Source organism: Filicampus tigris, chromosome 14 (assembly GCF_054856515.1).
Source record: "Filicampus tigris isolate MCC_2025a chromosome 14, RoL_Ftig_1.0, whole genome shotgun sequence".
NCBI classification, from domain to species: domain Eukaryota; kingdom Metazoa; phylum Chordata; class Actinopteri; order Syngnathiformes; family Syngnathidae; genus Filicampus; species Filicampus tigris.
Window position 1 is genome coordinate 5,138,039 of NC_141230.1, and position 20,765 is coordinate 5,158,803.

General features: G+C 40.1%; 2 protein-coding genes and 1 long non-coding RNA gene across 10 annotated transcripts in view; 1 reads left to right on the forward strand and 2 right to left on the reverse strand.

The window, feature by feature from the left end:
• Positions 1 to 7,686, reverse strand: part of med14 (mediator complex subunit 14) — a 28,596-nt gene extending 20,910 nt beyond the window's left edge. For both annotated transcript variants that reach the window (XM_086050684.1, XM_086050683.1), the window contains exons 1-7: positions 7,240 to 7,686; positions 4,045 to 4,071; positions 3,857 to 3,962; positions 3,598 to 3,771; positions 403 to 532; positions 201 to 329; positions 21 to 128 (exon numbers count right to left, since the gene is read on the reverse strand). In XM_086050684.1, the coding sequence (XP_085906810.1) occupies positions 21 to 128; positions 201 to 329; positions 403 to 532; positions 3,598 to 3,771; positions 3,857 to 3,962; positions 4,045 to 4,071; positions 7,240 to 7,415 (850 nt within the window). In that variant the 5' untranslated portion in view covers positions 7,416 to 7,686. The remainder of the gene's footprint in view (positions 1 to 20; positions 129 to 200; positions 330 to 402; positions 533 to 3,597; positions 3,772 to 3,856; positions 3,963 to 4,044; positions 4,072 to 7,239) is intronic.
• Positions 7,027 to 20,765, forward strand: part of usp9 (ubiquitin specific peptidase 9) — a 66,713-nt gene continuing 52,974 nt past the window's right edge. For 3 of the 7 annotated variants that reach the window (XM_086050675.1, XM_086050680.1, XM_086050681.1), the window contains exons 1-2: positions 13,031 to 13,599; positions 16,907 to 17,170. In XM_086050675.1, the coding sequence (XP_085906801.1) occupies positions 17,075 to 17,170 (96 nt within the window). In that variant the 5' untranslated portion in view covers positions 13,031 to 13,599; positions 16,907 to 17,074. Of the gene's footprint in view, positions 7,049 to 12,590; positions 12,758 to 13,030; positions 13,700 to 16,906; positions 17,171 to 20,765 lie in introns of those variants that run through there. The other 4 variants (XM_086050679.1, XM_086050677.1, XM_086050678.1 and 1 more) reach the window with 4 other exon arrangements.
• LOC147136098 (uncharacterized) lies at positions 10,218 to 13,595 on the reverse strand. The gene is made up of 2 exons (XR_015089446.1): positions 12,050 to 13,595; positions 10,218 to 10,943 (listed from the first exon to the last, which is right to left on the reverse strand). It is a non-coding gene; the product is annotated as an uncharacterized LOC147136098 (long non-coding RNA).

A 20,765-nucleotide genomic window follows, 5' to 3' on the forward strand; every position in this document is an offset into this window, starting at 1 on the left:
CACACACAACGAAAGGATACGCAAGCAGTTGTACATGTCCTGTAGTGGTTTCTCATCCGCACACAGGCGTGCTTGCACCAGCTCGTGGATGTAGTTCACCTGGAGACTGTGCACCAATGCTCGGCCATCTGTTGTCAGAAAATTAATGTGAGAAAAAAAAAAACACATAAGCAAAATACCGTACCCTCATAAAGCCTTACCCCCAGTTTCCTTGTCCTCCACCAGAATCTCCAATTTCAGTAGCCTCCAGGGAATATCCGGGTCATCACCCATCACCGTCAACGTGGCCTCAAACTCTCCATCCACTCGAAACTTCACACGGCCATTTGCTTCATGTGCAAACATGCATGAAAATGAGTAATCAAAGGAGATAAACATACCGATATGATTCGGTATGCTTACCGACAGTAAGGTTGGCTAATTGCGGGGGCAAATCTGTGGTGACGAGGCGATGTCGCAGGATCTGATTCAGCTGGTTCAGGGTGGTCACTTTCTCAACTTTAGTGATGGGGTCAGGCGGAATGATTTTATCCTATGAAAAAGAGCAGAAAAGACGGTTAGAGATGATGATGAAAGATGGTACACTAGTTCAGAACTGGGCCGACCGAGTGTGGCTTGCTTACTTGTGACTTGCACATAAGTGACTTACTCCCACCTCTGGTATTAGGCCTGTATGCATATGTGTCATTTCAGATGTTCAATATATAAACTGTAATATCAGATACAGGTTACTTTACATCAATGTAAAAATGTGATACAGGCCCAAAAGTGGAATTGGTCTTAAAAATGTCAAGTTCAAATCTATAGTAGTGAAAGGTTTAATCAAGCTAAGAAATAAACGGGTTCGCATTGCAATTTGTGATTCAATATTCGCATTTTGTGCCTCAAATGGACACAGTGAAAAGCAAAACTGTGAGCGGGCATAGAAGTGGCACAACGCACTTACATCAGATACGTGCAGGAAGTTGGAGGCAGAGGGCAGGAAGATGGCGAAAATGAGGGAGAATTTCAGACTAAACCCAAGGCGAGTACCATATAATCATATGTACAATCATCATCACCGCGAACAATCATAATGCGCATCTTGCTCTCCAACAAAGGCATCCGATGCCTTCATTTAAGTTTGAAAACTTCCAAAACTTCTAGTAGTATAAAGAATATTGGCCTTATTCCTTGTCAGATAATCTAAGATCATCAACTCCTACTGTACATACTGTAACATCACATGATAAAATGCTCAGTACTCAAGTGAAGTAGCACACTGCCTTTTGTAAATGCATGCCTTACGTTTTTTCTAGTGATAGACAGATTATCGCCCGGGCCGATATCGGACCCGATATTTGGCATTTTGGCGATTATCGGCATCGGCCTTTTTTATTTTATTTTAAGGCCGATCAATTAAAAACTGGTTTATTCTGGCTTGCTGCACCGTACTTCTCTCTCTCTCTGTGCTGCACGACTGGCCCTGCCTCTAGAAGTAGATTGCCCCGCCCACAACACCAACTGATCGGTTCCTTATGCAGTGGGTAACACCATTCAGCGTAAATCTGCCTGTTTGCTCTCTCTCGTTGAAGAGCAGCACGCATCGGACGGGTCAAGTCGAGTGAGCAGTTCAAGGTAATGCAACAGATTTTGCCGAAATTTTAATAAATGTCAGTCTACTATAACTCGCAACCACTTGTATCATTACTATGAGCTAGGGGTGGTCGATATGGCGATATTAGATCGTTAAGCGGTTTGACGTGTTCACAATCTCATAATGCCGAAAGATCGTTTGATCGTCTACATGGCACATTCCAAACAGTTTAGCTCTATGGCGGCGCAAAGCCGCTGACGCATATGCCCGACCAACCAATCACAGCACGCACAGTGCACCGTATGTGACACTTCCCGCCTCCCTGTTTGTTTGTATAGCGGGCAGCAATAGCGGAAAGTCACCACGAAGCAGAGTTGGTCCAGAAAAGAAACTCCACATCCACAGTGTCGATTTGGTTTGGCTTTTCCTCGGAGGAGAAAGCGCAAACCATTTGTTTGGAAAGTTTGCATCGGTTCGGACATCAGCGCCGACAGCCAAAGCAAATGGAGATCAAGCACATTGTAGCCAGAGGCAGCCGCTAGCTCCAAGCTGACACAACCCACGGTAACACAATCATTTAATAAGAGCACTCCATATGAAAAAACAAGCAAGCAGTAACTGAGACAGTGACTTATTACCTTGCTGAAGACATGATTCCCATTAAAACAGTGGAAAACGGGGGCTTTAAAAGACTCTTCAAAGTACTAAACCTGCGTTACGAGCTGTGTTTTTATGTTTACATTATGTTACCTTTGATGTTTACATTCAGTGCACATTTTGATAAAAATTGTCACTATTCAAATTAAAATCTGTTCAGAAAGATTAGCTGACTTAACATGTCTTTTTTTTCTTTTAGAGTTGTATACACATTTTTTAAATATGTTTTATGTTTAACATGAGGAAAATGGTCAGAAATGTGCAAATTAGTATTAAAAAAATGATGTAAAAAAAAGAATCATGATAAAATCGTGATCATGATTTTATTTGTAAAAAATCGTGATATGATATTTTTGCCAGATCGCCCACCCCTATTTAAGAGTCTGTTAATATTCATATTCTCATTGGAAATAGGTTTTATAATACATACAAGTCACTTCCTTCAAGTTGTCAACCATAGATTTACGAGAAAATAGGTTTTACTTACTCATTCCGAACCTCATGGAAGCTCGAGGAATCGTGGCTCTAGCCACCGGAAGTGATGTAGCTATAGCTAAACCTCTCAGTACACCATAGACGATGTTTTGGAATGAGACGATTTTGAAACACACGAGCTGACAGAAGGGGACGTTATTAGACCGTTCATGATTAGTGACTACTGAATTCTATGGCTACTGTGACGTCACATCTCTGGAAAAAGACGAAGATGAGGGGGCACGAGATTCAAACGACAGACAACGCATTCTGAATTGAATATTTAGTCATTAAACTGCTGTCTACTAACGACCTAATCCCATTTTAATGACAGTAATGCATTCTAATGGGGTTCTAGAGGGCTACAGAAAAGTTTTCAATGTTTGCACCCTGACTTTTAAAACAAAGTTGTCTAATTTCTAGGATGTAAAAAGGCTTTAACATGTAAATCACTAACTTTAATAAACGTGCGTAAAGGCATTTAAATTAAGTCAAGTGTTGGAGTTTTTATTTTTCAAAATTTTGACACCATTTTACCCCTTTTTTCTACAAATCGAATATCGGGTTCAAATATCGGTTATTGGCCTCCTTGACTACTAATAATCGGTATTTTATATTATATATTTATCCAAATATTTCATTATTCGATACAATTTTCAGTAGGACACTTGAATACTAAAATATTTGATAACTGCAGCCCCGCATTATACTGTCATATTTTTAATTGTTCAATAAAAGCTTTGCTTCTGGTCCCAGGCATTAACCTCCAAAAAATACTCCTAAAAATGACAAAGTTGCTCCTCAAATGAAGTCAATGATTAGTAAAACAGCTGCTCAAAGAAAAAAAAAAGTTATTTGGAGCAATGTTTAATACAAAGTTGCAGACTTACTCGTATGCAGGTGGGCAAGCGTGGGTAGGAACCCGTTGTGAGGACGTCGATGGCAAAGGGGATGGCGAAGCTGGGCAGGCGTGCATGCACCAGGGCGTCTCGGGCGAGTGATGCTAGCCGGTCTGCTGTGTCCACAAACAAGATGGTCTGCTGATCCAAGAAGCTGGAGATCATCTGTCGCCATGGAGATCACGAGTTAAAAAGTGGAAATTGTGCAAATCCGTGGATACATTTTTTTAAATTCTCTATGTCAACTTACAGCGCATTTCTCCACCTTCCCCGCATTGCTTGCCCACTTTACCAGGGCCAAGAGGCGCACAAATAGCTGACGGGTACGACTTGCAAACTGGACAATCTCGATTTTCCTTCAATTGAAGTGTTAATTAAAAGCTGATTAACAAACGCATGTGATAGGCTGAGTAACTAAAATGAAAACACTCAACATACCTCTCCATGTCCGTTTTCCTTGGAAGCCTAAAAGAAGAACATGAGAAATGTATTAAATCCAGTGTAAATTGTTTTACGAGTATTACATTTCAAATCATTGAGGGAAACTAGCTTACGGAGAACTGACGCAATCATCTGACACAAGTTGGTGCACTTGCATAGAAGAGCTTTATCTAAAATGCCACGGATGCACATTCATCCATATTGGTGGTGAATATGCGTGTTATCTTGCGGCGTCCACCCCACTCTGGGTTGCCAACATGTCTCAGGTTTTGGGAGTACAGAGCGCTGATCAGTGAGCTAAAATTCCAGGCTGCCAGCCTAGCTCAGCACAGTATTTGAAGGGGTAGGAAAGTGAGGTTTACGTACAAAGGTGACTTACACGTACTTAAAAAATAAAAAATGTGCACGTGAGACAGAAGGCTGTAGCGTAGACTAACACAAAATACATAACAACACACTAATAATAATAATAATAATAATACACAAAATCCTTTTTTTCCCCTTTCCCCTACACCGCTCTGGTCGACTTGTGAGCAGTCCGCGGTCTAACTATAATTCACGAGGGAGAAAAGGGAGGAAAACTACAGCTCCAACATTGAAAAAGAGTCTTCTTCCATAAAACATGGGGAGATTATGATTCAAATGTTGTTAGGGTTTTTTTACCATGTCTGTTTCTTTTCTAATTCATTGGTTAATTTTGGCATATAAATCAAGGGAAACGTGTCTTTTCTGTAATAAACAAAAAAAAATATCATGAAGTGGGATGTCACATTGTCATTTGAAAGATTAATTCGCTCCAATTTTCTTTTGATCATTTTTCAAGCTCTTGCCAGCGAGAGCTTCTCATTTGTCAGTCTAACAAAGAGCAAAACAAGAAACTACTAAATGCTAAATTTAATACTACATGATTAATTGTTTACAGCCACTGTTTATCTTAAAATTGTTCAAACTACGATTTCAGCCTTTCAAAAGGAAATATTCTCTGGTTTACGTAGTCCTGCATAAAAGCATACCAATTATCTTTGTCTTTAATCAAAATAAGACTTTTGAAAATATCTGCTTTTATATTGGAAGACAATCATCATCTTAGCAAATTTTCAGACAAATGTAATGGACTAAGCCAGTATGAGTGAATTTTCTGCACTGTCAATATGACATGATGTCTGTTTTTTTAATACTGCGATAGGATTTTAATTTTTTTTTTAATTTAAATTAAATTCATCTAGAAAAACTCAACACATTAAGCTATTATAAAAATAAAAATAATAGTAATAATAACAACAATAACATTAAAAATAATTAAAATAGGGCTGAAAAGGACGAACAAATTAATCGATTAAACTGTTGATTATTGTGGCAATTAATCGATGAATCAGATAAAAACATTTGAATTCCCATCCCTTTAACATATCGGAAAACAGGCAATCGTTTGCTTATGTTTTATTTGGATTCAACACAAAAATAATCAGTCTGCTTTGATGGACGACGACAGAAATCTGATAATATTTACTGTAGGGATTTTGGCATGGTCTCTAAAATAATCAGATTAGTTTAAGACTGATGACTGACTGCACCTTTAAAATAAAATACATCATATTCACCATACGATGAATTAGATGCATTACTGTGTGCACCACCACAGACGTATTTTGCTAGGTAGTTGAACTTGCCTGAAAAATATTTTTCTCTGACTAGGCATGGGCAAAAATATTGTGATATTATGGTACCAAAGAATTAAAATTATCCATCCATCCATTATCTATACCGCTTATCCTCACAAGGGTCGCGGGGGTTATCAAAATTAGAACTATAAAATGTGCTTTTTTTCCCCCAAAATATTTGGGTAAATAAAAACAGCATTGCTGCCTGAGAACGCTCGGCGCTAAACTATCTTACGTCACAGCAGTACGCACTTATGAAAGTCCATGCACAGCAGCAACAAGGGCCTGAGTGATGCGGATCCTCTCCTTCGTGGTGACAAATAAACTGCCGTACTAAGAAGTAGCGCATTCACCAAAGGTGAATGAGAAGTCACTAAGCACGCAACCCTGAGCAAGAGAGAACATGAGAAGATGGCCGAGCTAATGCTAATTGTTAATGTAAAATGCAGAGTCGGAATGACCAAAAGAAGTGCTTAGGTGTGCAGTACACATTTCACAGATGTTTGGCTAGAACCATGTTAACAAATGATGGAAGTGGATTTAATACTTGTATAACATTTCTTTACAAAAATAGTATTTCTGTCTGTCAGTCCATCACTGAAGGACCATTAGTCGGTCGCTGGTGGGCGCCTGTTTTTCTGATGTTTTTTGGGGGCACCGACTGACGGAATGATGGACTTAACTGAGGGCCTCACTAAAGGACTGACGATTACAATTCAGTTTCATCACAAAAAATGATGGACTGATGACCGATGAATACTCAAACAGATGACGAATGATGGACCAGCAAAATTCAGTAAAATGCCCACCTCTAATAACTGTGACAAATTACAGAAATACAGGAGAACCAGAAGTGAAAGTCACAAGTACACAGCCGTTCCACATATAAAAGACCTAGCGTTCTTAGAAAGTATGTTCTTTGACACCAGTCTTACCAAGACCGTGCTCACAGAGTTCCCTAGACCGTACTCTGTCTCCTTAATATTGTCTTATTGAAGACAAAGATGACTGCCAGTGTTTAGACTTTGTTCGTGTTTATATCATACTATTTTTATAAAGAAATATTACAAAAGTATTTAACGTTTTTTTTTTTTATTATTGCGGCATACACAGGAAGCCTGCTAACCTGCTTTCCGGGTTTAGTCACGTGATCTCCTGCATATAGTGGAATAGGTGGCCTTAGGAGGACGAATTTAAAATATTAAATGGTTAAACAAAAAATCCCATTACTAATGTGGTTTTGGGTAGTACTGATAAATAAATGAAAGCTTTGGACAAACCAAAAATTAAGGCTTTGCGAAAGCATTAGATGTGAGCAGGTGTACCTAATGAAGTGACCGGTGAGTGTCCAACTTTTGTAAAGATAACAGCGAGAGGGTGATGTTTGCAGGATACACCCCCTTATAAGATCAATTGCTTTGCTATAATTTTCCTTAAACACATTTTGCCATGAGATCAACAGCGTGTGGAATGCTAGCATCCCGGTTATCCTAGCCTAGCTTTTGAGGCCTTCATCGCTTCATCTACTTACAGCTCTGCCAGCAGGGTGATTTCATGGTAAGTTCTCTGCAGAAGGAAGTCGATAAGCAGACTCAGTCGTATCCCGTGCGTGGCCATGGCTCCAGGTGCTGGTGGCTGGGGGCCCGAGACGACCGGACCGCCGAGCGGCACCAACTGGCCGTCAGCGCCTATCTGCACCGGAGCCATTTTACAATGACGATAGCGATGAGCAAGCTAGCGACGAGGCTCGGCCGGCGCTAAAACGTGAGAATGTCGGCTTGTGGTGGCCCAAATCCTGGAGGAAAATGTTAAGCCGTTGGATAACTACATTTCCCTCGCTGTACGAGTTGAGTTGTTTCAACGGAAGGGTCTGTAAAAGACACCTATAAGTGGAAACGCGTTAGGGGAATATATTCAATGCTGCTCGGCCGCCATTTTTGCTAATGGGGCTCATTAGTACTAGGCTGGTGGAGGAGAAAACCGGAAGAAGAGCCTCGAGGAGTAGGAGTCATTAATTACACTACATCCATGCTAGTTTGCGATCAATTAAACACTGTAACGCTAATATGTTGATTACGTAATTACAGAAATTAAGTACAATTTAGGCACTGGACTTTCTAAAATTGATTCTTATTTTATAATTTTCTGTAATGTTAACCAAGGCAAAAATTGGCAGTAAATCATGATTTGATTCGACCGTCCAGTTCACAATTTAACATTACACTTTCTATGTGATATTTTATTTGCCATAGCATATATTTTGTTGTGTTTGGCGCATCACTGTTTCAGATTGCCAGCCAATCACAGGCACGTACACACAAACAGCCATTATGCTCACATTCACACTTAAAGACAATTTATTTAAGTAACGTAAAGAACATGTGAGGAAACCGGAGTACCCAGAGAAAAGCAATGTAAGCACAGGGGAGAACATGCAAACTACACACAGGAAGGCCGGAGCCCAGGTACAAACCCACAACCTCTAGACTGTGAGTCCGTTGTGCTAAGCAGTTAGCAACTATGCCACCTCAAGAATAAAGCAGCAATAAATTTTAATGTATCCCACCGACTCCCCGAAGACAACAGGGATAGGCTCCAGCAAGCTTGTGTCCCTTGTGAGGATAAGCGTTTCGGATAATGGATGGATGTAATATGTAATATGCGATAATGATAATGTAATGTTGGTTCTGCGATTGGCAGGCGACCTGACCTCTCCAGGGTGTATTTCGCCTATCGCCTGAAGTCAGCTGGGATGAGCTTCATCCAGTGTCGTACAAAGATAGAACACTGGATGCATGGGGCGAGTGCCTTATTTTGATGCCCCCTAAAAATGTTATTTGCCTTGGGGGTGCGGAAGAGAAGATTTTCCAACTTTACATTCATCATTGCCAGGGCTGTGGATGTCCACCTTCTTGTGGATGCCCTAAATATCAATATGTAACATTTTATTTCTATAAATCTCTGCAAGAGTTTACATCTTCAAATGATTCTGCAACTTTCCGAGGAAATCACAATGTCCGATCACTGGTGAGCTTGCAGGCTACTCATACGAGCCTTGGGGGCTACCTGGTGCCCGCAAGCACCGTGTGTGACCCCTGCCTGACCTCTACACACAAAAAGAGAAATTAGCTGCGATTATGTCATTTCTGCTGAGTCATGAAGGTCACTTTTTTTTCTCGCTTTAGATTTCTGAAAAAGTTTCATATTTTATCTGTTATATTTCATATGGGGGTGACACAGTGATCAACTGCTTAGCATATCCGCCTCACAATGCAGAGGTTGTGGGTTCGAATCCAGCCCCGGCCTTCCTGTGTGGAGTTTGCATGTTCTCCCTGTGCCTGCGTGGGTTTTCTCTGAGTGCTCCGGTTTCCTTCCACATGCCGAAAACATGCATGCTAGGTTAACTGAACACTCTGAATTGTCCCTAGGTATGATTGTAAGTGTGAATGTTTGTTTGTCTTTGTGTGCCCTGCGTTTGGCTGGTGACCAATTCAGGGTGTATTCCTACTGCTTGAAGTCAGCTGGGATAGGCTGCAGCACACCCGCGACCCTCGTGAGGATAAGCCATTTGGATAATGGATGGATGGATATTTGATATGTAAGTTGGTCATGAAGAGTTATGTACAAGAGAAAAAAAATACATTTTAGAAGGTGCACAAGAGCTAGTTGATGTTTGATATACGTAACTTTTAGGAATCCATATTACAGCTACAGTTACATTTTGCCTCAGGACAAATTATAATTAACACCAAGCATACATACTTCTGTGTTTTGCCCATGGACTATTTGATATTTTGTGGGTCGAAGAAAATGTCCTCCGCTTCTGGAATGACCGACATTTCTAGTCTTACTTTTACATATTGTCGCTGTCCAGTGAAAAACACGTATGTCCAATTTTGGAAATGTTTTTAATTTTCACGTTAATGTGATGTCTGTAACGCGGAAACAACATTCACGGAAAAATAACAAAATTGAAGAAAAATTGACATACCGGTAAGTGTTTTTCACAAGACAGCAACGATATGTACAGTATTCACTAGTATAGGTAGGCTACAGCCCAAACGAGCAAAATTTAATTCATTCTAGCAGAGAGGGTCAGGGCCCAAAACGGGTAGGTGCAATCTTTTTTAGGGTTGTCAGTCATTATATTTTATTAATCATGCCAATTTGGCAAATGGTCCTTTAAATTATTGAGTAAATTGTGGTCTTGTGCTTATTTATTATATGTATATTTCATTGTGTAAGTAAATTGTATTAACACAGTACAGTGGGCTTCCGCTATTCAGGGTGTAGGGACCGGGCAGGTCAGCGAATAGCCATGTATAATTGATGTCCATGATAAATGCGTTGAAAAATATAGAACAAAAAAAAATGAAAACCAAACAATTCCTGGAAAACGTTTTTTCAAAAAATATATATATTAAAAAATATTACCAAAAATAATTACCCCAAAAGTGTGCGGGGAAACTGCATTTATATCAGATTTCACAGCGAAAACTCACAAGCCGCTTCACATTTATTCAGTATTTATTCTATCAGTGATATAATCAAGTCAAACATATGTAAAATCACAAAAATTTATTTTAAAATTTATTGAATAACCCTTTCTCTAGGTAAGCCAAGTGACAACAGATTCTCTTTTGCGATGTTGGACTGGCTGCACACAGCAGAGTAAACAAGACAAAAATAAAAGCTAACGCAAAGACACATTACAAGATCAAACTGTAAAATGTGATGTACACACACTGTATATGCAAAACAAAACATAAAACGCACGAACACACAACCAAGATAATATTAATTGTAAACAACCAAGATAATATTAATTGTAAACAACCGGACAAAATATTTTCCAATCAAAGTACACCATAGCTCCCTTCACCCAACCTTAACTGCTGGAAGATGTGAGAGTCTCTTTACTTGAATGAGGGTGACAAACTCGTATCATGCATGTCACTCACTACAAGATGGGTTTGAAAATAACAAGCAATTGTAGTCCTGAGAACAGCCGATATAGTTCGTCCATGACGAGCAACACACATGCAGAAAAATTGGGTCAAATGTTCTCGTTTCATCTAGTTGTCTCTCTCGCTTAAGTGTTCTTTTGAGCGCCGACCGCTTCATTCCTCTTCATACTTCGTCGGGGATGCACTCGGTTTCACGTGGTCCAGCTCCTCGCAGACTGTCCAGCAGCACCAACATTCTCCGCCCAACAAAAAACAAAAACGGGGCTGACTGCAAAAATGGTACAGTTAACTCATTCACTGCCAACCCTCCCAGTTACAATGCATATTTGATATCCATAGTTGCCAAAGTGAATCAAAAGCTAATTCACTCTGAATAATTAATTATCACATCTTCCCATCTCACACTATCAGTTTAATTTGACAGTCTGCTGTTAATCAGAAACCAGTTGCTTTTGACTAACGACAGTAGGCCTACATGGTACGTAGGTAAGCTGGGCATCAGTGGTACAATTACTAATAATGTGATTATTATTTGTAAATGCATCCTTATACCCATTGGAAGTCAGGGGTGTCAACCACATTTTTGTCGCGGGCTACATTGGAGCTGTTTTCCCTCACAGGGCCGTTATGACATAAAATGTGACGTCTAATCGCCTCATATTGTTACAAATACACAACTAATCTGTACATAACTAGTTTTGAAATTAGAAGATAATGAAAAGTGTTCAACAATTGTATTTCAAAAGGGAACTTGTAACATAAAATGCTTGCATATCAGTTATTAAAGGTGAAGAAAATTTCCAAACTTGGTATTTTAACAAGAAAGATGAAGTAGACGCACATGATTTGCTTTCGCGGGCCACATTAAATGATGTGGTGGACCGGATCTGGCCTTCAGGCCTTGAGTTTGACATTTGTGTTGTAAGTGAAAGAAAACAATGCGCCTTTGCAATGGGCCAGATTTAATTTTAATTAATGTTTATGAATAATTGAACAAGAAGATCAAAAGCAACATCATGTATAGAAAATCAATGATGTCATGTCACACAGACAGAACACTGCAGTTAACCAAGAAGGGTGGGACAATATTGTCTTTGCAGTGTACTATTATGATCGAGTATCATTCACCATCATCAAGTATCAATTTTGCTGATGTCTGATGAAACTTACATATGTACAATTATGAGTCCCCATATAGTCTCCTTATATATACTACCAATAAAAACGTTTATTTCCCCTGTGTTTCCAAGATTTGTTGAAATACAGATTAAGGTTCCATACAATTCCCTTACTTCCGTTACATATTGTGATGTATTGTTGTCTTCCAATGTTTCAATTACCACAATCATTGACACAACAACACCCCACTCCTACCTTGATTTCGCCGGTACTGGTGCTCACATTTGCATAATATCTACGGGTTGTTTTGTTATATTGGCATTTCTTATCATACACAAACACTTTCTGAACGATAATTTTTGTTTATACTTTTTAGTAAAATGGGAATTCAAAGTTTGGCGCAAATATGTCACTGAGATATTTAGCTTTTAGTCGAATATTTTGTCTTGTATCTTTGGTGTCTTTCCATTCGCTCGTGCGGCGTTTCATTACCCTCGGACGAAGGACATCCAAAGTGGTTGCCGCCATAAAAACAGTTATTTACGTTTTAATAAACGGTTTCCGTCTGAATTATTGACCCACACGTGATTAACACTACAATATCCATGTGCGTACCATTATAGGCATTTAATGTAAAAACAATAAACGTGAAAAAAATTCCTACGGGGTAAGACCACAATCACGTCCATGTGCTCGCCCGAATGCACATAAAGAGGTACGTACATAAACATCACAGACTTGAAAGACTTCTGCAACGGCACCTTTATATAAATCGTTGTTGTAGTCGCTGACTCACACGAGGGTATGCGAACAAACGACATTTTCCATAAGAGTTACCCGACATCAACACACTTATAGCTTGAAATTATTTAGTGCGAGTATAGTAGCTTATTCGGGGATGTAAAGTTTTGCTTGCGGTATTTTCCCTTTCATTCCAACGCTGGATAGCGGCGACTAACACAGGTATGTATAATGTAAGCAATACCAATTATCATCACATCGACGGTATGTTACGTATGGAAACATGGCAGACATTTATTTCTAAGTAGGACTTTATTTAATGAGACAAAAAAAACAAAGCTAAAAACAATCTGACTGGTTTCACTTGACAGACTCAGGAGCCATTTTGCAAGTTGAGTTGAATGTTCCTCCGTCTTTTTCGCGTGTCTTAATGGGTGCACCTGTTAAAAAGCCCAAATTGCGGACTTTTCGTGTGTGACTGAAACGCAACATTAGTGCACGGTGGGCGGCGATTGTCTTTCGGGCTGAGCTCATCGTCGAGGTGTAGCCAAACCGCGGATCTGGAGCTTATCGGAGCCGGACTCCCTCAAGCGATCAGACTGTGGAGCAGTTAAATGCACTTTCCGTTCAGCTGATGTTGTGTTGACTGGGCTGCTCCTCTGCGGCGGCGCAATCTCTCCTTAAAGACGAGGCCGACGCTTTTGGAGTTGGGACTCGCTCATCTGGCCTATTTTAAAACGGAGCGCCGCTCGCACCCGACTGCGCTTCCGCCATGTTGAACTGATTCAAGTTGTGTGAGTGACTGCTGCTGGGACCGAAGTGACAAGCCCCAGAAATTGGTCGAGAGTCAGGGGGTTGTGACTGCGCCGGTGACGCAGGGAAAAACACCCAGAAGCAAGCGGGGGGAAACGTCGGAATTACAGAGATCTTTCTAGCAGCGGGTCGGTGTCTCCTGTGAAAAGCCGTCACCAATAACCAGGCCACGTTTATATAATATACGACGACACCGCCGCTCAAGGCTGGATGTAGCCGGTGAATAGAGGGGAAGTCATATCAAATTCCTGGTGAGTTGTTAGCTAACTAGCTCCATAGGCTAACGCTACAGGGGATTGTTAGCCGCACGGCTAGTAAGTTACTAGCGTCAGCTGCTGTGGTGCACGGCAGGTAACCAACTATTGCATTCGTGTCATTTGTGCTTTTCATGTGCTGGTATATTGCCCACTCACACCTATCGCCTTTTGATTGTATGATCATGTGTCGAAGTGGTTAAAATGCAATTCATTGTCCTAACATCACGTTCGGTCCCAGGGACTCACCCGGTTTTAATGGCTGGACTCGGGCTACTGCTAGCTATCAGTCAATTGTCGACGCTGTCTACTAGCTGAACCATTTCTGTAAATATTTTGTCTAGCAGTCTTAAAATGTATGGTCTGTCTAACCAGCTGTCTTGACCTAAATGTACAACATATTGGTTAAATGTTACATTATATTGGATGTCTTTTCGTTTGGTATAACCAAAAGTATATCGGTACTCTGAGTTAAAAACTTGGATGCTAGAAGTCCGAACTCTCTTGAATTTCAGGAAATAGACGACTCCTGTGTTCAGTTTATAGATCTGATGTTATTCATAAGCAGCGCTACCTTTTCCTGCCGCTCAAAACAATGGCCATACGCTTGATCATAACTGTTGATTTATATACTAGTTGGACAAAATGCTTAAATGTTGAGTCATAAGAGCTCGGTTCTTGTCAAAATAGAACAGGGTTAGCTAACTGCATCAACTCGGGACGTTAGCACCGACGGCTAAATCATCGGTTAGCATGTCATAAGCTAACTGGAAATGGCGATTCGGGAGCACAACTTGGTCAACGGGGAACGCCTCACAATCCCACCCAGTCTCCGTTGCTAGTAGCTGTGGGCGCTAACCATATTTCGCCCACTTGTCATTCGCTTATCAATGCGTATGCTATGGGAGCAGTTAACGTAATGTCAGGTCCAGGCCGAGTGATGATGAGGCCTGCACGTCTCAACGCAATTCGCTTTTGACGACAAGGCCTCCACGGAGGCTCGGCTGTTTGGGTGGATCGCCATGCACGTTCGCTAGCCTTTACCTCGATAAGCAGACGTCAAATATGCCAGCCATTTGCCGCAAATAAGCAAAAAGGGCTTGACACCATAGCACCCCCCCCTCCTCCCACCCCCGATTGTCACCGCGTACTTTTTTTCTGCCATGGAACCTACATTCATTCGTTATCGGTTCGTACTAAACGCTGTGTGAATGCATGAATGTTGTAAAGCCGGTTCAGTCCAAAAGGCCCGTCGACATTAAGTTTGTTCTAGAATGGGCTTTTAGTGTGCTAATTGTCATGGCAGGTGGGTTAGCAACACCAGTGGATGGTTAGCGTGAGTGTTCGGGGTGCAACCATCTTTTGCTTCGGTTCTTGTATGGCGTTTAGTATTTGGTGAGACATACAAAATGATGGGTTAACAACTGATTTATTAAAAAAAACAACTATCAAGATTGTAATAATAGCTTCTATTTAAATCATATCGGTACACAAACACTTCAAATGACATCAATAAGATGTAGACTTTGCTGTCATAGCTCCAACACCGTAAAATGAAACCTACAGCTCCAACACCGTAAAATGAAACCTCAGTCCTGACTCACTGGTTCATAAGGACATATATCGGAGACGTTTATGCATGTGATACAACGTATCAATAATAGGCATTGTAATGTTTTCTTTTTAAGGCTTTACACAGGGTTAGTTTAACTCTGGCACAGTCTTGGTTAAGTGTGAATGTTATCTCAACACCCGGTGTGCACAACTACACGAATAGCATTGAACTGACAGCAAAGCAAGACTGGATACACAAACTGAAAAAATTATATTGCCCATCTGACATTTAATGACGTGTTGTTCCTTGACGGTGATGTTTAAAGAAATATAAGTATAAAATTCATCATTGATTTGTTCTTTGTGACACGTTTGTTTCATTTCTGCAGTGGACAGTTTTGTGTGATTTAGTGCCTTTGTATTCTCATTATGGACATTTCAGTCCATAATTTAATAGTTGCCGCTAACGATATAAGTAAATGAAAGAAGAATGACGCTATCTTATAATGCTTTCATGTTTGTCGAGATCAAAGTTTGACAGTCCCACAAAATGTCTTAATCGTAGCGGTAGTCACTTTTGCCTTTTACACAGAACCCAAAGATGGAATATCTGTCATAAACCAAGGACCCATTTTAACTTTGCCTACAAGGCCTGCCACTATAATGGCTTTGATAATTCCCTGCGAAGTAGGGAATCTTCATCTGAGTTGACTTCATCCCCCTGGTGTTGTTGGTACCATTTGTGCAGAACCAACACAAAAAAGGGTGGAAAATCCAACAATTCTGTTTAATAGAGATCCAAACTGGTTTGATGAACAACTTGACCACTCGATTTTAAGTAAAAAAACACTACCTATGTCACTTTTAAACATTCTTTGGCACTGGTATAGCATCATAGTGTCTGCACAGTGAGGAGTTACTGTTATCAATTAGTCCAATTTGGATTCATATGGTAAATCTCCGTTAACAATGCCACTGCTCTGCATTCTTACCCCATCACAGCACTGACAGACTGCATTTACATGGACAAAATGTCTTTAATCCAGTCAGAGTTAGGATTGAAATTATGTTTTCATGGACACAAAAAATATTGATCCAATTAGGACTTGAGTGTTCATGCATCACACTTTCGATCGGAAGAAATTATTTTGGCATGCGCAAAATACCAAATATACCGGAAGTAGTAGTGGAAGAAGATGTAGCGACTTCCATGTCAACCAAACGTCGCTACGTCCATTCCTATTTTAAAGGTGAGCATTATTTCGCTTATTGTTCCCGTTTGTACTGTTCCCGACTTAACACTCCCGAATGGAGCTGTAAATGAAGATTGTGTGTGTGTACATGAAGCATTTTTATTCCAATCAGGCATTTAATCCAAATAAATGTGTCCATGTAAACATAGCCACTGATTCTGCACCTTAACGGTTAATCAATGACAGATTAATGTGATTTTAAATGACAAAGCAAAGAACAGTTGCCTTTTGTAACGTCTGGCAATTACTGTATTGATAAAAGGGTAGGAAAGTAATGTTTCTGAACACAAATTTGTTTATATATACTAATGTGTGTTGGATCTTGAGATGTAATGAGGTGAAAACTTTAGAAGGTCCTTAATCAGTGTTTTTTACCCTCATATGATTGAGGCAGTGTAAGTCTGTTTTGCATATTTATTCCTAGTCTGCTGATTAATATTGATCTTTAACCCTTTTCTTGCTCTCTCTCTCTCGCTCTTTCTCCTTCATCACTTCAGGTTATGCAATGTTCTCAGCGGCACATCCAGATCTCCAGGTGCTTGTGTCCCTCTCTCGCGTGTTCGGCCTCTCTTCCCTCCGCTCCACGGCTGAGGCGGCTCTGATTTCCCTCCTGGTCAGCGCTGCGTAAAGAGGCCAAGATTGCCAAGATCTGCCCCGTGGCGAGCATGACGGCCACCACGCGTGGCTCTCCGGTGGGGGGCAATGACAGCCAGGGCCAGGCGCCTGATGCTCAGAGCCAACCTCCGTTGCCACAGAACCAGGTTAGCATTTTAAATAAATAAGATAGTCAATTAATTAGTTCAGGCTCAAACCTTTGTCATCATAAAACAGTGTCTTATGTTGAGTACACATCCTTAGAGTAGACCATTGTACAGTGAACCCTTTTTTATCGCAGGGATATGTACCAGACTTGCATGCGATTTAAAAAAACAAAACCAAAAAAACGTGAATTATTTTTTTCTTTGATAGTTTTACCTAGGATTGGGCACCGGAAACAGAGTGGAACCGGGACTAGCACTTCTGTTTTCCCTAAATCGTTCGGATTTTAAAATGTTGATGCCACATTTCCATTCCTAATCAGTCTCGCGGAGGAAGCCGTCCAAAACAAACTAAGTACCAATAGTGTGAGTGCGCGCGGAGCAAACAACAGACACAAGCGAAGTACAACCAATAGGAAATGTGTGTGTACCGCGCTGGCGAGTAACAAGTGCCGACAACTAGGGCTGCCATGATTAGTCGACTAATAACAACTATCGTCGACAATTTTAATCGTCGCCGGGTCGTTTATTTATATATTTATTTGGCACATTATTCAGTAAACTTGCATTGATTAACAACCAAAACTCTTGTGTGTTTATGTGTGGTGGACATCGAAGCAGGAAGCGCACGCTTGCTCCCTCTCTCGCTCTCTCTCACGCTCACGGAGTGATGCGTTCATGAACTGGGAAATATCAGCGCTCAACACAAAAACGACACGTGCCACTCATCGGCATCACATAACAATAAAATCCGTAATTAAGTTTGTTGTAATATACTATGCTATAGTGCAAAAAAAAAGTCTTTCCTTTTTTTGTTACAGGTGCATACCACATTTTGATTGTGTAGATCAATTTACTACTTTTAAAGTATGCGTACTAGTGAAAAGCATAAAAAAACCTTTTTGATGAAGTTTAAATTAAAGCAAAATTAAAAACCAATACAAGTGTTTATTTTAGTTTTCTTTAGCACACAGCATTTGCCCAATTTACTACTCTGATTTCACTACCTTCCGTTAAAAAAAAATAAAAATAAAATAAAAAAAAGTCTTGGTGCCCAAGATGAGTGAAATATGTATACAAGTACTTATTTTTGTATTCATAGATAATTTCACTGTGTTAGTGCAACTCTGCATAGTGTATAGTTTTGGTTCAATTTAAAAAAGCACTAAATTACAGCAAACATTTTTAAGGCCAGCATATCGCCATCAATTTAAGTCACTCCTTTGTTTATAAACATGTCAGGAATGATGGCTTAAGTTGCAAAGTTTAAACAATTAAGGATGGGAGCACATAACCACTTTTCTACCACTAGAGCCGGGAGCGCTGTTGCGTCATTCTACCTTTAAGCCGGGAGAGTGGATACGTCGGTGTCTTTTTTTAATCAAATTCTCCGTCTCTTAGCCAATTTAATGCATCAGAATATACACGTGAGGGTGGCGCGAGACCGCGGAGGATGTCGTGGTTTTTTTTCGAGCCGTAGGAAGTCTAATGGCGGATGCCGTTGATCGCCCGGAGCTCTGATAAGTGACGGCAGTTATATAAATACGACGAGTGGAAACAGTCGAACGTGATATGATATGGTTTGTAGACATTGACAATATAGATGTCTTTGTAACAGAATAGAGGATGGTAATTACCACTCGATTTTTTTTTTTTTTTTTTAATTAAAATGGTGCTTCTCTTGCACTGACACATTATTTTTACATCATCAATTGAAACGGTTCTGGTAAATAATAAATTCTGCCTGTGTGAAAGCCACATGTCTAAGCTCTTTAATTCTTTTGGAATTATGTTTCTGTCTGCTACAGGGGCTGATATATTAATCATTTTGTAAGTGTTGAATTTCTGGGAAATCTTCAGGTTTTCAAGGGTAATTCCAAAGGCGACCTTAGGGTTTGGGGAGCTGTTGAGACAGGCGCTTTAGTCCTTAATGGGTTAATACAAGTTGAATGTACTATCATCTTGTCTTCATGATTAGTTTGTGCATAAAGAATTTAAGCTGTAAGCGAATGATGCTTATTATAAGAGCAGCAGCTTGCTGCTGCGATTTGACGCGATTGATACATTATCCGATCAGTCGTATCCGATTAGCCGACTAATCGCTACTACTGTTAGTGATTAGTCGACTAGCAAAATAATCGTTTGTGGCAGCCCTACCGACAACACACAGACAGCAATGAAGACTGCAGGATAATGCTCACGGGGTCTTATAATTATGAATTTTTGACACAGGTCAAAAGTGTGGCTGCATGTCATACAAAAAAAAAAAAAAAAGACCAAGCTGCTCAGTGCAACACGTAAAAAAAAAATTATCTCGTGCAAAGGAGGTTGCACGTCTAATATGATTGAACACCTCAATTTATAGAGGGTAGAATTGTTAGTGTTTGGTGTTTGACAAGCTCATAGGTTTGATATTCATATATTTGTCAAAAATATCCATTGAGAAAATCATTGGAAAATTCATAAATGGTAGAAAGGTTCATGAAACCAATATTTGACAACCCCAAAACAGGTGTGCTGTGATTAGCCGTTACCTGAGCACTGAGCAACTGTGATGTCATTTTCAGTTGACAAAAGTGACAAAATGGCCGCCCCCGGAGATGGCTAAAAACAGGTGGATTAACTCTTATTCCACAAACGCAATATTTGTCAGAATACCATGTTTAGTTGGCCTGCATAGAACATATTCTTGAAAAAAATATGTTTAGGTTGACTTCCTTCTAAGTTGAAACATGAAATAACTTGACGCAAATATAAAATTCTAAACACCATAGATGCGTTTACACAAATTAGCATATCGTCGTTTCACATAAGAGAATCATTTTTGCATATTTAAACAGAAGTGTTCAAACCACATCATTAATCACAGATACTGTATATTCTCTCTCCTGTTCGGGTACAAGGACTGTCACTGCAGCTTAGTCGGGATCATTCTCTGCCTTGTCTTGTTATTGTATAAATTGCACTCTGTCTACCTCCAGTAGAGCTCAATGCTGCCTGGCATGTTGCGGTACTACACTGACATCACGCAACTCTCCATTCGGACTTTTGAAAAGCCATAAAAAAAGGATTGCTTAAAAATCCATAGCAGGGATTCACTATAATATAACCATATAAAACGCAATTGAAATACATACCCTTTGAACACACCTGACAGATACTTGCAGATTGATATTTTCACCTTGTGGCATTTTATAGGTTTTCCTGGAATTAATGAATCAAAAAGTCCAAAACACTTGTGGGTTTGTGTCTACCATCTCACTACCAACAAGGTGACCATGTACACTTTCAACTTTCAGTGCCAACTAACAATAGGTTATGCCTGATATTTAGCTCGTAGTTAGTACTGGGCTCTTGCTATTTTGCCACATAATTTAATGACTTAAATTATAATTTAGTCACGATACTATTAATAGTTCACTTTGTAAACGATTAAGGGAAAATTCAAGTGCCCTTCTCCAATTCCAGACGCTGCAGCGCAGGGTTTTTTTAACAGATAAATCTTGCACCTTACCACACACACGCACACAGATGCCCAAGGGGATGAAAAGAGAGGGGTGCGAGGAAACGGAAAGAGGGGGGGAAAGTGAAGACGAGG